At 42.8% G+C, this 14,564-nt stretch overlaps 1 protein-coding gene across 1 annotated transcript; it reads right to left on the reverse strand.

Moving 5' to 3' along the window:
- Positions 1-6,389: 6,389 nt before the first annotated feature.
- Positions 6,390-12,360, reverse strand: PLK2 (polo like kinase 2). The gene is made up of 14 exons (XM_027606903.2): positions 11,954-12,360; positions 11,274-11,381; positions 11,013-11,129; positions 10,679-10,808; positions 10,356-10,443; positions 9,863-9,958; positions 9,557-9,755; positions 9,317-9,464; positions 8,872-8,969; positions 8,426-8,555; positions 7,944-8,184; positions 7,692-7,821; positions 7,317-7,427; positions 6,390-7,182 (listed from the first exon to the last, which is right to left on the reverse strand). Exons 1-14 carry the CDS (start codon positions 12,221-12,223, stop codon positions 6,991-6,993), a joined length of 2,058 nt encoding a protein of 685 aa, XP_027462704.1. The 5' UTR covers positions 12,224-12,360; the 3' UTR covers positions 6,390-6,990.
- Positions 12,361-14,564: the final 2,204 nt, after the last annotated feature.

A 14,564-nucleotide genomic window follows, 5' to 3' on the forward strand; every position in this document is an offset into this window, starting at 1 on the left:
TTTCACCTGACTACGAATAGGGCTCATATTCAAATGTCTAGAGGAACCAAAGGAGTGGGGTGAGGACCATGGAGAAGGCTTGCCTCCACCAGTTGCCTCCACCAGTTGCCTCCAGTCAGCTCCAGCCAATTGTTGATATGCAGAAATGCAAATCCTTTATTGCCTAATCTTGAAGTTTCTCAAAAGAAGTTGGAAACTTTTGTTTTTATATGAAGGCTCCCAATGATTATGTAATTACCTGAAAATGTTTTGAAACCCTCTGTATTCCAACCAAACATCTATTCTCTGTCAATCTCCAGTCTGGGCTCTTAAATTTATCCTTAACCTTCATGTAGATTGTACCTTCCCCCTTCATTTCTACTAGCCCTTGGCTCAAGTCATATCCTCAAAAGCATATTGTATGTTTGTATTAGAAATACTGATATTCATCCTCAAACACAAATTCCCAGGGAAACAGTTTGCTAATGAGATTTTTTTCTTGAGGTTGACTTTTATATTCAGAAGTGTATTTGGTTTTAAAAAACACTGAAATTCTATGTATTTAAACTCATTTCTTTGCATTTTTTAAGTTTAGCTTTAAAAATCGATTCCATTTCTATGCTTCAATAAAAGATTTTAAAGAGACATTAATAAATGATCCAATTTAAAAATTAAATTCCCTTAAGTCTTTTATATTACATTTATAGTATATTTGACTTCCTTTTAAAATATTTTGTGGCAGTTGTCTGATGTATCATCAAGTATTCCCAAGTATGTAAACATCCTTATGAACTGAACAAAGTAAACTTATAAGTTTGAGAAATTTAAGTTCTCACACATTATGCTACTAAATATAAATGTCCTAAGATTTCATCTTAAAATTCTAAATCCATATGTTACTAAAATTTCACTTTTTAATTTGGATTATAGTACTAACATACAGTTCTTATGTTGGGCCTAATAGGTAGAGAGTCTTTAACAAAAAATATTAATTCCATTATTCTAATTATCTTAAATACTTATGGGGTTAATAGTAAGTGTTGTAATTAAGAGATATTTCACAAAAAAATGAAACTATTATGTCATCTAAACAATTTTTGTTTATGAGCGAAGCTGGCTAAAGTATCATATACAACCAGAGCTATGGAGGAAGATACTACACTATTATTGGAGATGTTGAGGGAACTTACCAAATCCTATAAGTTACTCAGAACATCGCTCAGAGCCCATATAGTCCATATCCCTAGGTTGGAGTCATTACCACTGCTTTGCTGTAGCTAGCCTACACAGGCTCATGAGAACTCATAGTTAAAATTTCAGGAATTGTCCAAGCCAACCAGTTATTAAACACAGCCATTATTAAAATTAAATTATATGAACTCACTATTAAATTATATTAAAAACAAAGGCAACAAATACTCAAAACATATCACTAATTATTTTACTATATTAACTTAAAAACTATTATCCCTTTCTTGAAGTTATTTATATCTATCTGTATAGTGGAAATACTTTATAATGAGGTGCTCCTGCACATCTCTTCCCAGCTCCACATTCAGTGACATCACACTGATAGCTTAAAATCAGCCAAGGTGAAAATATCTGTACCACAGAAATTGGCAAACACAACAAATCAGGGCTCTCCCAACCTCCCAAAAAGCTGGTTGTTAACCAGTTCTCAGTTCACTACTAGTTTAAGTCATTATCTAATTCTCTGTCTGCCCTGGCTCTCCCCAGACAGCTGTCTCCCATGTTACGATTTTGCATTTCCTTAGCTCTTGAAATATTTAAACATCTTCCGTGTAGTTCTAGAGTTCTTTGAAATTCACATAATCCTGAACATTTAACATTCCTTCTGTTTAGTAGGACTACACAAATCAGGTAATAAATTGATACCCCATTTAAATTCTTTTGGCATGTTTGATATGATCCCAGCTTTAAAGGTTATTCTGTTACCATTGATTCCAAAGCAGTACAAAAGACAGGTATTGTTGACTTTATTTCATTTAGGCCTGTTGCCTGGTTTCTTCTAGTACTAATTTGTTATAGGTCTACAGGAGATAATTTGTTGTAACCTGCACGGTCAGGTTAAAATATCTAATAATTCAGTATTTCATAACAGAGATATCTCAGTAAATTTGTTATTTTTATCTTAATTTGGAAGTGGAGTTATTGTACTTCAATCATTAAAATCAATTTCATTTTATATATAACTGTATTATAAAGCTAATCCCAGGGGCAAAATCCATATATCCTATTCAATTGAATTCCAAACATTGATGAACCATGATATTGGATTCCAACACTGCATATGGGAGTTAAACTTTTTAATTTGAATTCTCTAGATATAACTAAATTGTGGTAATTCAAAAAAAGAGATGCTTCCCACTACTAAAGTTAATAAGGCATAAAGAAGTACTAGAACAAAGCGTGAATCTAAGCATATATAGCCTAGAATCCCTTGCAAGTCAAGAAGAAACAAAATCAGATCTACAGGTTTCTGTTTATAGAAGAGTTTATTCCAAGCCTTAGAAATACGCTGACTCTGCCATGCATGGAATTGCTATAAAATACCAACATTGATTGCTTTGAGTACCTTATGAAAAAAAAAAAATGTGTCTTACTCATTTTTAGTCACCGCAATCTTCATTAGACTAAAATCCCTGTAATGTAAAAAAGGTCTGATGATGATTCAAATCACAGAGACCTAAAGCAAAAATGATTCCAGGCTTAATGCCCCTCACCCTGTTCTTTTCCTCCTCCAAGCTTCTACTTCCTGTCATCCTCCTGCCAAGGGAACCACAGCTCTTAGAATTTTTGTCACTTTGGGATTGAAGAGGAAGAGAAGGTAGAGATGGGTACGAAATTAATGGAAGATAAAAGAAAGAAGGAAGGTAGGTCATTCTTAGGCTGATAAAGCTCAGATACATCCCTGCCCTTTCCCTGCTTTGTTTGGCAATATAAGACTGACCCCTGCAACTACATTCCTGGGGCTCCTCTTCCATTGGCTTCCAGTTCATTTGGTCAGTGGGAGATTGAAGGGCAAAAGGAAGGAAGAATCCAGGATATTTTGTCCCCATTCTTTCTCAGCCAGATTTGTACAGGAGTCACCTCAAACAGTGACTACATCTGTTTCATGTTTTCAAACCCCTGGTAGGCAGTGACCGGGACTCTGCTTTCTGCCAGAGACCCCCAGTTCGGAAATCTGAAGTACAGTATTACTGTTTTCCCTCTGGGGCTCTCCAGCCACAGGAATGGTAATGGCTTCCTGGGCTACCTCACCACCCCCCACCCTCCTTGGGCTCTGCCTTCATCTTTACAGCCAGTGATTTCCATTAAATTCCTTCTCTTTGGAAGTGCTAAAATGATTTTCATATTCCTGACTGGACATGACTGACAGAGAGAGACCGGAAGGGGGAAAATGAGTCAGGTATTTTCTTTCCTAGGTAACCAGGGTTGCTGCTGTTATGGGTGTGGAAGGAGGCAGGGGAAACAGAAGAAAGAGAGCGAATATATGCTGAGCACCTTTGGTGCGCGAGTGCTTTATTATCATCTCATCTTCACAGATCAGGAAGTGGAAGCTGAGAGACGCCAGGTATTTCCCGGGATCATACTGTTAATACATGGTTGAACAGGAATTTGAGCTCAGAACTGATTCCAAAGCTTTTCCACTGCAGTGTGCTTCCTCCCTAACAAACGCAGGGTTACACTGAGAAATCGTTCATCAAGGGCCAAGGGGACTAGATATAAAAGCAGCAACTGTCAGATACCCTGGGATCTGCGTTCCTGTCATGGCCACACTGAAGTTAGCTGAAGGTATTACTGTGTATTACTATGCATCAAAACTAGTACATCTTTAAAAATTGCCTTTTATCTCAGCCTATACACTGCTAGGATTTGGGCTGAACTGAGAAACATTCTTGAGTTTCGAAGGTTTTCATTAAGTGCATCTGCTATTTTGGAGTGGTTTTTATGGAATTCGGGGGGCTTTTGTTTAGAAGAGTATAATTTATTTGGGAATTTCTTCTCCTCCTTCCCTCACTGCAAAGGTTTATCAACACCATTATGTTTTATATAGCTGGCCTCAGTACCAAAAAAAAAAAAGCTAGGTAGAAGGGATGAAAGAAATCCACCATCCTTATGTGCTCACATCTACTCCTATGATATTACTTCAAATCTGGTTACTTCCAAATCTTGCTTTCTCCTGACATGTAGACATGTTATGTCCCCCTGTTTTCTGGACCTCTTTGGTGTCCTCACACAAGTCTGACTGAACATGTCCTACACTCTATTTTCCTGAATATGTGGTTCTCCCTTTTATATTCCTAATTTATTTCAGTTATTGGCCCCACCATACAACACACTACCTCCCTTGACTGCTCGTCCAGTCATCCCAACCCCCACCCACTCCCTCAGACTGCAGATTCAGTCGGGTGCCAAATCCTGTTAAGATCAGCTAAGTCAACTCCCAAATCTGTCTACATTTATTCATTCATTATTTCACTGCTATATGGCAGGCCTGGGATTCAGTGCTGGGAATACTGAAATAAACCAGATGGGCCAAAGGAGATACTTCCTGTCTAACTCTATGCTCTTTTTCAGTTTGTCCTTTCTCACCTGGGTCCCACCATTAATCTCTTTACTGTTTGGGTTGTCTTTCTCCATCTTCTTCCCCACCCATTTTGCCTATGCCCCTAGAATGCATTTTGTAAAACTAAAATAGTAGGTCACTTTCTTCCTTAAGATCTTTCAGTAACTACACACAGCCTTCAATGCAGCCTAAATGCCTTGGCATGATATAGCAGGACACATCACATCTGTTTCTTCCAGCCTTTACCTGTGATGCTTCAGACCCACACACGCACTCCTGCAAACTCTCTTGACATCTATCTGCATGTTATTTCCACTGCTTAGAACGTCCTTCCCTATCTCATATTTCTGTTTAACTCCCATTCATTTTTCCAAACCCAAAAAGAAGGAATCTTCTTCTCTGGAATCTATTCTCTAAGTCCACCCCATGCCTGGGGCTCCTTCCTTAGGATTCCTGTTCTTGGTTCCCACAACACCCAGTACATACCTTTATCATAATATCACGGCACACTTATCAGATTAATAGGTAAATGCACCGTCTCCTCCACTCTGCTGGGACTTCCTTGAGGGCAGGGTGAGGCTCGGGTTCATTCTACATCTCCAGTGCTGGGCCCCGGATCTGCACACAGTAGATCCTCAAGAGTGAATAGGTATATATTTTATGAAAATGTGAAGTAACTTACACTGTGAAACTCACAAGGAAAGACCATTTCTTACTATTTTTTTCTCTGCTCCTAAGAATAGAAACAGATCCTACTTTTGCACAGCCGGCTTCAGTGTAATTATCTGGTATTCTTTTGCTATTACTATAAGCCATTTAACCAAGACTGAAGTTGTGTACGTGGCCAGAGATCCCCAGCCAGTGGAGTTGTTCTAGGACCTATGAACTATCCCTAACGAATTCCCCAGATGTCACTTTTATTTACAAAGTAGAACAGGTACAGTGTTTGTAAGAATTTTAGAAAAATGTGAAAGTACCACCCCCATTTCTACACTACTACGGATTCCAGTGTCCACAGAGCCTAATAGATGAGAGTACTGCTTTTCACAGGACAGTATTTTCCTTAGTGGGATTACAGTTAGACAAGTAAGTATTTGCATCTCATACAGGTCACTGGAAATTCAGAATAACAGAATGAGCAGCTTTTTACACCCGCCCAAGAGTAGATCCCACTGAAAGAGAAAACATTCTCAGATTGGCCTCTTGGAGAATTTGATAGTATAAACGATGGGCTGAAACCGTAGGTTGATTCCCTTACTATCCCTCATCCACCATGCACCGACCAGAAGGAAAGTAAAATGACTTATTTATGAAGTACCTCCCAGTACTGGAATGGTGTACTAGTAGTGCCAACGGCACTGGAAGCGTTTAGGCAGGTTTAAGCTGAGTAATACATTTAGGTGGCGCAAGTATTATAAAGCGTAGAGTTTTGCCCATATTAAGATAAGCTTCCTGTACCTATTGACACATAACAGAGGTCTGTTTACACAGGATGACTCTGGCTTTCAGCTCCAAGCTAAATGAGTTTTAAGGAAACACTCCAGAGAGAAATTGGCTGTGGATTTAGTAGGAGGGCCAGATTTGGGTTGTAACAGGAATAGTATTTTTGTTATAATCTTCTCTTCTCAAGCTAGATCTACCCAGAAAATGTTAGATTGTACTTCAGGTGTTAAGAATTTACTTCCTACAAACAAAAAATCAAAGATCTAACTTTCTAGAATGCTTCTAAACTCGACGTCACCCCAAAGAGTGCCAAGAGTCCGTGATCAAAGAATGTTGCGATGCGGTGACGCACCATACCAAAGACAGGAGACCGCTGTTTCTGCTTTTTCATACTCTTTATTGCCAACAGTTTAAAATGGTCAACATAAAAAAAAGAAACATTTTGATAATAAATACTGCTCTTTGGGCTGTAATAAATAAAAAGTTTATTAACAAGGAATGCACTTTTCCAGCCACAAGTGTCTTCAAAAATTAACAACAACAACAAAAATTATATATGGCCATAGTTCACAGTTGAGTAGCCAAAAGCTGCTCCGAGGACAGCCTTTAAACAACACGGGAGCTTCCTCCCTCTTCCCTCCCCTTTGGGAAGTATATTCACAGTTCCAAGTCCTCTGTCTGAAATGCTCTCAACAGAGAGAAGAGTCAATGCACCTTTCTGCAAAATTGTCTGAAAAACCTTTTAAAACAGGTACGTCAAGGAAAACTGCATTCTGGTTCACTTTCAGATTCTCCAGCGTTCAGAACTGGATGCCTCAGCCTGGTCTGGTTCTGCCTAGTCCTGCAGGCCCTCGCGGAATTGTTCTCGTACCACCACCTGTCTATCCTCTTCAACATGCTGTAGACCATCCGACTGGCTTCCCTGTAGATCTCACAGTGGAAAAGAGGAGTCCCATAGGGTCCATTCAAGAAGTCTTCTAGTTACATCTCTGTAAGAGCATGTTCAGAGCATATTCCATTCGATGTTTTAATTCTAACGAACAGCCAGACATCAGCAGAGTTGTCAGTCTGAACGTTGTAGATATCCTGTCCTCATTGATGTAGGTGAGCAGATATTCTTCATTTTGGCTACAGATGATTATTTTCGTATGATCATGGTAGAAATTCACCTTTCAAAAGGAGACATAGATATTAGACATCTCCAAATATTCAAGAATTAGACAAGTGTGTCCAATAATTAAGTGGCTAGATAAAAATCACTTTTTGTGACCTAAATACACACATTTCTGAAAGGCTGACTTACCTGAAAGGTGCCATCATTAAAGAGCATCATTAAGGCTTTATCAGATTTCAGCCACTGAAGGAGGTAGAGCCGAGGTCTTCGAATATCGGTAACACTAGGCAGATCTCCACCCTAGAAGAAATTGGGAGAGTAAAGTGCCCATAAAAATTTTGCAGTTTCTAAGTCTTCTAGGCACATGCCTGTCCAACCTGAGCAGGCATCAGAATGGCCTGGAGATTCCTGGTCCCACCTCCCAGAGATTCTGACTCAGTAGAGCTAGCATAGGACATGAGCCATCTGCACCTCTGACAAGCTTTGGAGCTGTGCAGATGCTACTTGTCTGTGGACTACACTTCAGATATCACTGCTCACAAGCCACATCCAGGAGGTACTTACATCCATGAGGTTCTCCTCCATGTAATGAGAGAAGTATTTGAGCACCGTCACTTGACTAATGAATTGTTCGGGGGCATCTGTTGCTTGGAAAACAGAGCATTGGCCAAGCTCTGCATAATAGTGAACTGTTCTGAAAAACAGGAACCATAGGGATAGAAGAGAAACAAAAGAGAAGCAGTTAGTCACTGTTTTTAGATTTCATTAGTGCAAGACTAAAGAAGTGACAGGACTTCATTAACTGGATACACTTACTTTTTGTCTGGAAGGAGGCTCATGTGAGCACCATTGTTGAAAAGGACACCTACAGTGTGGTCAGAGAGCTGGTACCCAAAGCCGTATTTGTTGGAGTAATCGACCCATTTGGTGACCCACTGAAAGGAAGTGCTCAGCTGCTCTTTGGGAATGCAGTCAGCTTCTGGCATGTTTTCTAGACATCCTCGAAGGACTCTTGCAACTGTGTCCGCAACACTGCCCATGGTACTGTCCTCAAGGCCTGAAAAGTCGGGGAAAATTATAAAATAATTAACAATAAGACCTTAGGCTTTGGTGGCTGCTAACTTCCCTCCACGACTTCAAAGGACAGGAGTCTCAAAACTGTTCCTTGCCTTTTTCCAAGTCCTCTGATTTTGCCTCTTCTATGTTAAATTGGGCCACAAAACCAATGGACTCCAGTTACTTAGTATTAAGCACTGGCATTTGTAGCTTCATGTAAAATGCCACTGACAGCTACTTACATTCACTGCTACTGCTGCAGCTGCCAAGAGTCCCTCGGACTATCATGCGAATAGCATCTCCAATCTGCTGCTTATTTTCTACTGCAGGTGTTCCAGATCGGACGACTGTAGTGGTAGGTGGCTGGAGCTCCTAGAAAAGACAAAGAGTTAGACAATGAGTCAAGCATCTACAGTCCATTTAAGGTTGAGAATTCTAGGTTAGGGTGAGATTGTGGTAATTGCCGGGAAAGCTGATCAAAAAGTAATGGGCACAAAAGGTGTTTCAGTGACTCAAGTACATGCATTGTTAAACTGAAAAACCAAATCTTTCCTTTTAAACGACTGGAAGGAAAGCTTTAAGTAAATACAACATATCTGAATCGTGATAATCATAATCCATGTGATAATTAGCAAAGAGCAGAAATGATATAAAGTGTTTATATCTATTTTATTCTTTTCCAGCATACCTCATCTGTCCTGTGTTTGCTGGGTTGTTGAGTTATTGAAGTCTTTTTCAAATCATGCCTAAGCTTGTAAATTTCTTCATCTTCTTTAGACACTCTATCTGTAAATCAAAGACAAGAATTATGAGCATTAGCCTATGCTAAGAAGGTAGAAACAGAGTTAGCCACATTTCCTCCTTTTGTAATAATAATCAGCTTATGAGCACCCAAGGCAAAACCAGCATTTTATCATTAGCATCAGCTGCAATTATGCAAGAAGCACACTTTAATGTGTACGGGGAAAAAAGCTATCCAGCACATTTTGCAGTGCAGATTTATCATGCTATAAAAAGTTCAATGGTATTCAAACATACCGGCTGTTATGTTAACATAAAAAACATTCTTTTAACTAACTTATCAAATTTAAATAGAATACTGGATACAAAAAAGCAAAAGTCTTATAACTTACTATGTGTGTCAATATATCTTGCTTTGTCTTTTTTGCCACCAAAAAGAGCGGCAGCTGCTTTCTTAAAGAAATTCTTAGCCGGGCTTGACAAGTGGAAGTCTGGAACTGTATGACAACAGCTAGAAGAGAGTCTGTCTGGGGTGAAGCCCTGCAGAGTGTCAGAAAAGACTTTCAGTAACCAGTTGGTTGAATAACTGTGATCAATAGCACATATTAAAAAGACACAAGAAATGTGCCAACCTGCAAAAAAAATTCATGTCGAATGATGTCATCCAAACTGGGACGATCCTCTGGATTCTTGGACAACATGCTAGCTATTAAGTGCTTAGCAGGAGCCAGCAATGAAGATGGCATTGTATACCTTGCTTCTCTTATGCACCTGTATGTTTCTTTCAGATTTGTCGTTTCAAAGGGGGGTCTTCCTAGTAACATTGTATACCTGTGTGCAAAAGAACACTTCTTTAGGAATGGTCATAAAGCAGCTCTTTTGATTGTTAAATTCTAAATACAAATTTGCTTTTTGATCATTTTGGTGCATTTACTTACATTACACAACCTAAGGCCCAAATGTCTGATTCACAGCCATGTCCTTGCTTGTTGAGGACTTCAGGAGAGAGATAATTTGGGGTACCACATATTGTTCTGGAAAAACAAAATATGAAGATCTCATTAAGAACTGTCCTACTGTTTACACTTAGTTCTCTAGATAAAACCTTAAAAGTACTGTATTGAATTCCTATTTAGAAAAATTTGACTTTTAATTTTTGGCATCTCAACAATTAACATTTGACTAAGTGACTTAATTTTTTTAATACATGTGTAATTTTTTTCAGGTACACGACATAAGGTACTCCAGGTACAAGGCATAAGATACTCTACCTAGTTCATAGTGGGCACCTACTGTTTCCATAAATTAACATTATTGTGATTTGTGGTTGTTAGCATCAATTGACCCTCTCCAAAACATTAACTGGAAAAAAAATAAGGGCATATTTGATCGCCATAAAATCCTGTTAGGATGTATCTTTCTGACTCTCACCTCCTTCTGTGTTCCAAGGGTTCCAGCCTGGCTGCCAAACCGAAGTCCCCGACTTTTAATTCCATGGCTTCATTAATAAAAAAGTTCCCTGGACGATAAACAAAACAAAACCTGAATACCCTTGAAAAGATGTTCTAACCAAATACACACACATCCTCTTTGGAGGCAGGCAGTCAGGTGTTTACTATTAAAGTCACCGATTCAAAAAGCAGATTACATAGGCTAGATCCCAATTAAGAACATTAATACATAACAAGGGAGACAGAGAAGAAAAGAACACCTCTCTCTAAGGCAAAAGCCAGGGTTTGGAATAAAGGGCTTACCTAGTTTGAGATCTCTGTGTAAGATTTCTTGTTCATGAAGGTACTTTAGTCCAGACACAATCTGCCTGAGGTAGTATCGGACTTCTGGCTCTGTCAACACCTTCCTTGCTTTCAAGATATGAGCCATGGACTAGGAAGAGGAGAAGGGAAAAAGAGAATGTCTCAAACAAAGTTATCAAAATCAGTAGTTTCCTTTTGCAGGTTGAGCGATGAAAGTTAACAATGCAATATAATCATTGCCACCACAGCTAAAATAAAATAAAATAAAATGCAATTTGAATCCCACTTCAGTTTGGGGGGAAGTAAATGGACTCGAACAGGAGTTAAAGCTTACCCTTCTACTGCAATATTCCAGGAGAATGTAAATGTTTTCTTTGTCCTCAAAGTAGTGGTAAAACTGCACTACATGCTTATGATGAAGGATTCTGTGAAGCTCTATTTCTTTGTCAATCTGAAAGAAAAAGCAAGACAAGGCTGATGAGCCTTCTGTCACCTTCTGTAAGCCAGTTGCTTACACATGCAGAAGACATTTTCTTAACAGGGAAGGGCCATCCCTGCACACAAAGAAAATACTTTACTCAACAGTCATACACACCTTTTCCCTTTGATGAGGTTTAGCTACTCTGCTGTGAGGAATAATTTTTGCAGCATAGACTTTGTTGTTTGTCAAATCTGTCATCTCGTAACATTTGGCAAAGCCACCCTGAAACAAAGCCGAGACAGCATTGAGTGTGGCAGAAAAATGGACAGCAGATATTTATAAAAATATTTAAAAAATTAGAAAGAAGCAAAATTATGGGGAAGTAAGGCTGGACAGACGTATGCTCTGTACTTTTTTAAAAAGCTCCTTCGCGAAAGGAAAAGCTTTCCTGAAAACAGTAAAACAGTTCTCCTTCTCCCTTTACAAAGAGGAGCTTTATGGAGGGGGCTGGGATCAGGGAGATGAAAAATAATGTCTGAAAAGACCTGTCAGGAAAATTCCCTAGGGAGCAGGTGGAGGAAGCTAGGGGCTGGAGTTAGAAAGCCCTCGCTTCTGGCCTCAAGATCAATTTCTTTGGGCTGCGGGAGGCACTCAGAGCCCAGGCTAAGGATGTAAAGCCGATCGGGACGCTGTCAGCGCACAAAAGCCAGAGCAGGGCAGGTGAACACCCAAGTCCCGCCGGGATCGGAGGCCCCTGAGAAGCCAAGACGCTGGGACTCAGGGTCCAGCCGGCTCGGGGGCTGCCCGGGCAGACCTCCCTCCCGTCCGGCAGCCGGGCGCCCGCCGCTCGTCACCTTTCCCAGCACTTTGCCCCGGCAGTAGCGCTTCCCCGTCGTGGGGTCCACGATAATCCGCGAGATCTCGGCCCCCGAGTGCGAGTGGTGGTGATGGTGGTGCGGGGCCGCCGGCTGCCCCTGTGCCTGGGGCTGCGGCGGCTGCGGCTCCTCGGGGGGCTGCTGCGGCCGCTTCTTCTTAGAGTCCCCGCCACAAGCCTTGCCCAGCGCCTGCTCGCACATCTTGGTGCTGGCGGCCGGCTGGTAGGTGATAGTCCGCAAGAGCTCCATCGTCGCCTCACCGCCCGGCACTGCCTGCTGCCACCTCCGAGGCGCGGACACACGTCCGAGCTGGCCCTTGCCCTCGAGCCCCCGCCTCCACCGGCAACCCGCCCCAGACGACCGCGTCCACTTGTGAGAGTACGAACGCCCGGCCAAGTCTTATATACGGGCCAAGAAGAGGGGCGGAGAATCGAAACGGGATGCGACGTCACAGGCGACGCCCCGCCCACCGGAGCGTGTGAGGCCCGTCGCGAGGTCGGTACTGCCCGGCGGCGTCCGGCTTGCGAGCGGCGTGCAGGCAGGGACCGGCCGGCCTCGGGGAGGGCTCGCCGCAACGGGCAGACCGGCAAAGGCGTCGGGTCGTCCCGGGACCGCGACCACGCTCTTCGAATGCTCCGAGGTTCTGGGTTTGAAATGGAAATCCGAAGGCTGGCGCCCGGCCCTACCCCCTCCCTCAACTCCGCCCTCGCCCCGCCCCACTCGCCGGGTGTCCCCGCGGTGAGGTGTGCGAGCCCAGGCGGGCGCTCTGCTAACGCGGGTCCCCTCCCCCGCACAGTCCTTCCTGACCGCCCCGCAACCTGACGCCGCCAGTCAGGTGTGACTGTCCAGAGTCCACTGCACAGGCACCTGAGGCCTCACTCGGGCCGTCTGGAGGGCCTCGGTGCTGCCGCCCGCCGGCCCTGCCTCCACCCAGCCCTGCTTCCCCGCGTTTTTACCCCACCAGCTCGTGTCTAGTGGGGGGCTCCGGGGTGGCCCTGCCAGTGAAAGGCAAGGGTTCGCAGAGCTCACCGCCACTTCTGAGTTAGGCGGACCCAGGCCCGGGCCTGACTGTAGCCGAGTCCGCTTAGGCCTGTTTGGCCTCTGTCCATCACCCTAGAGCGGGCCTTTGTAGGAGCTCAGGCCCTTAACCTTGGAGAGGGAGCCCGGGCCCTGGCGAAGTCATTACCCTTCAGGTTGCTCTAGGACTGGGGAGCAAGGGCGTCCTCTCGTGGGTTGTTCCAGAAGTGCAGGCACTGGTCTGAGTGGGCCCCGGTTGACGACGACTCGGGCCTTCTTTGACAGTAAGTGGTGTTGAAAGCGCTCCTGGTGCTAATCATGGTTTACACTCAAAGTCATCTCTCACTTCTCATTCGCAAGGGGTTATGCACAATGCGTCCTTTAATGGCTCAGGAAGTCACGTGGCTGCCCTGGTGCTGGGGGAGGGAATGCAAGGCCTTCTCCCCTGCAGGGGCCTTGGTAGGATGAAGGGAGGAACAGAGGCCAATGAGCTACAGCAGGGCTTAGGTCCTAGCCCCAGATTTCACTCTTCACTTTGGCTGACCTAGGAACACCTCTTCATCTTGCTCTAGTGGCTACAGTGTAACATTTCTTGAGCACTTAGGTGCAAGGCACCGTGTATAGTGTTTTGAAAGGCCTTCCTTCTGTCATCCTACAACAATTCTGGCTGGGAAATATTGCTGTTGCCATTTTACAGATGAGGAAACTGGGGTTTAGTGAACTGTTCTACGTGTATGTTAGTAGACCATCCCAGGTATGTTACTGAGCAGTAGACACATCTTTTTGTCTAAGTTAACAAGATGTGGTAAACCATTTTTTGATACTAAATGCCAATGCTAGTTACATTACCGGAATAAATGAACCCCTGGAAGGTGCACAGGAAGGGTTTCCTCCAGTCCACTCTCAAGTCTAAGTATGCACGGTGTCAATGAAACAAGCATTTTCAGGGACGTTCGGCGTCAAACACTTCGACCTAATGGAGGAAGGAGGCTTCACCGGCATTACTGACTAGAAAGGGAAAGCCTTTTTGAGTCTTTCAACAACAGGTCAGGGCAAGCACAGGCATGTTTCTCCTAAGTGAAAGTAGACTACTCCCAAGATGATCAGGGCCGGAAGGAGGGTAGGAGGGGTGGGGGTGGAAATGAAGATTTACATTATCCTACCCTTTTAATAACCCTAGGCGTGACCTTTGCTCCCCAGATGGAGGCAAACCTATTCATTAGCACGGAGCAGGCTCGCTGGTGAGGAAAGACCACCTTAACTTCCAGAGCTCATTTTATACCACACCTTTACTTTACTGATTGATAACGAACTCTTTCTATTTGTTTATGGCCTTCTGAGAGAAAAGGACGGTGAAGCACAGATGGTCAGGATATTTTTCATTATTATTTCCGTTCTTTGGTTACCATATACCATTGTCTATATTTTTGCCAAATGTACTTCAGCGCTCGGTAGACTATCGAACATTCCATATGAAATTCAGGTCTACCCTCCAAAACGTTGCGGGATTGATTTACTAAAAGAGGAACACTGAACGTGTGTTCGGAGATCCTCGGGCCAACTGTGGAAATCG

Source organism: Zalophus californianus, chromosome 5 (genome assembly GCF_009762305.2).
Source record: "Zalophus californianus isolate mZalCal1 chromosome 5, mZalCal1.pri.v2, whole genome shotgun sequence".
Lineage (NCBI taxonomy): Eukaryota > Metazoa > Chordata > Mammalia > Carnivora > Otariidae > Zalophus > Zalophus californianus.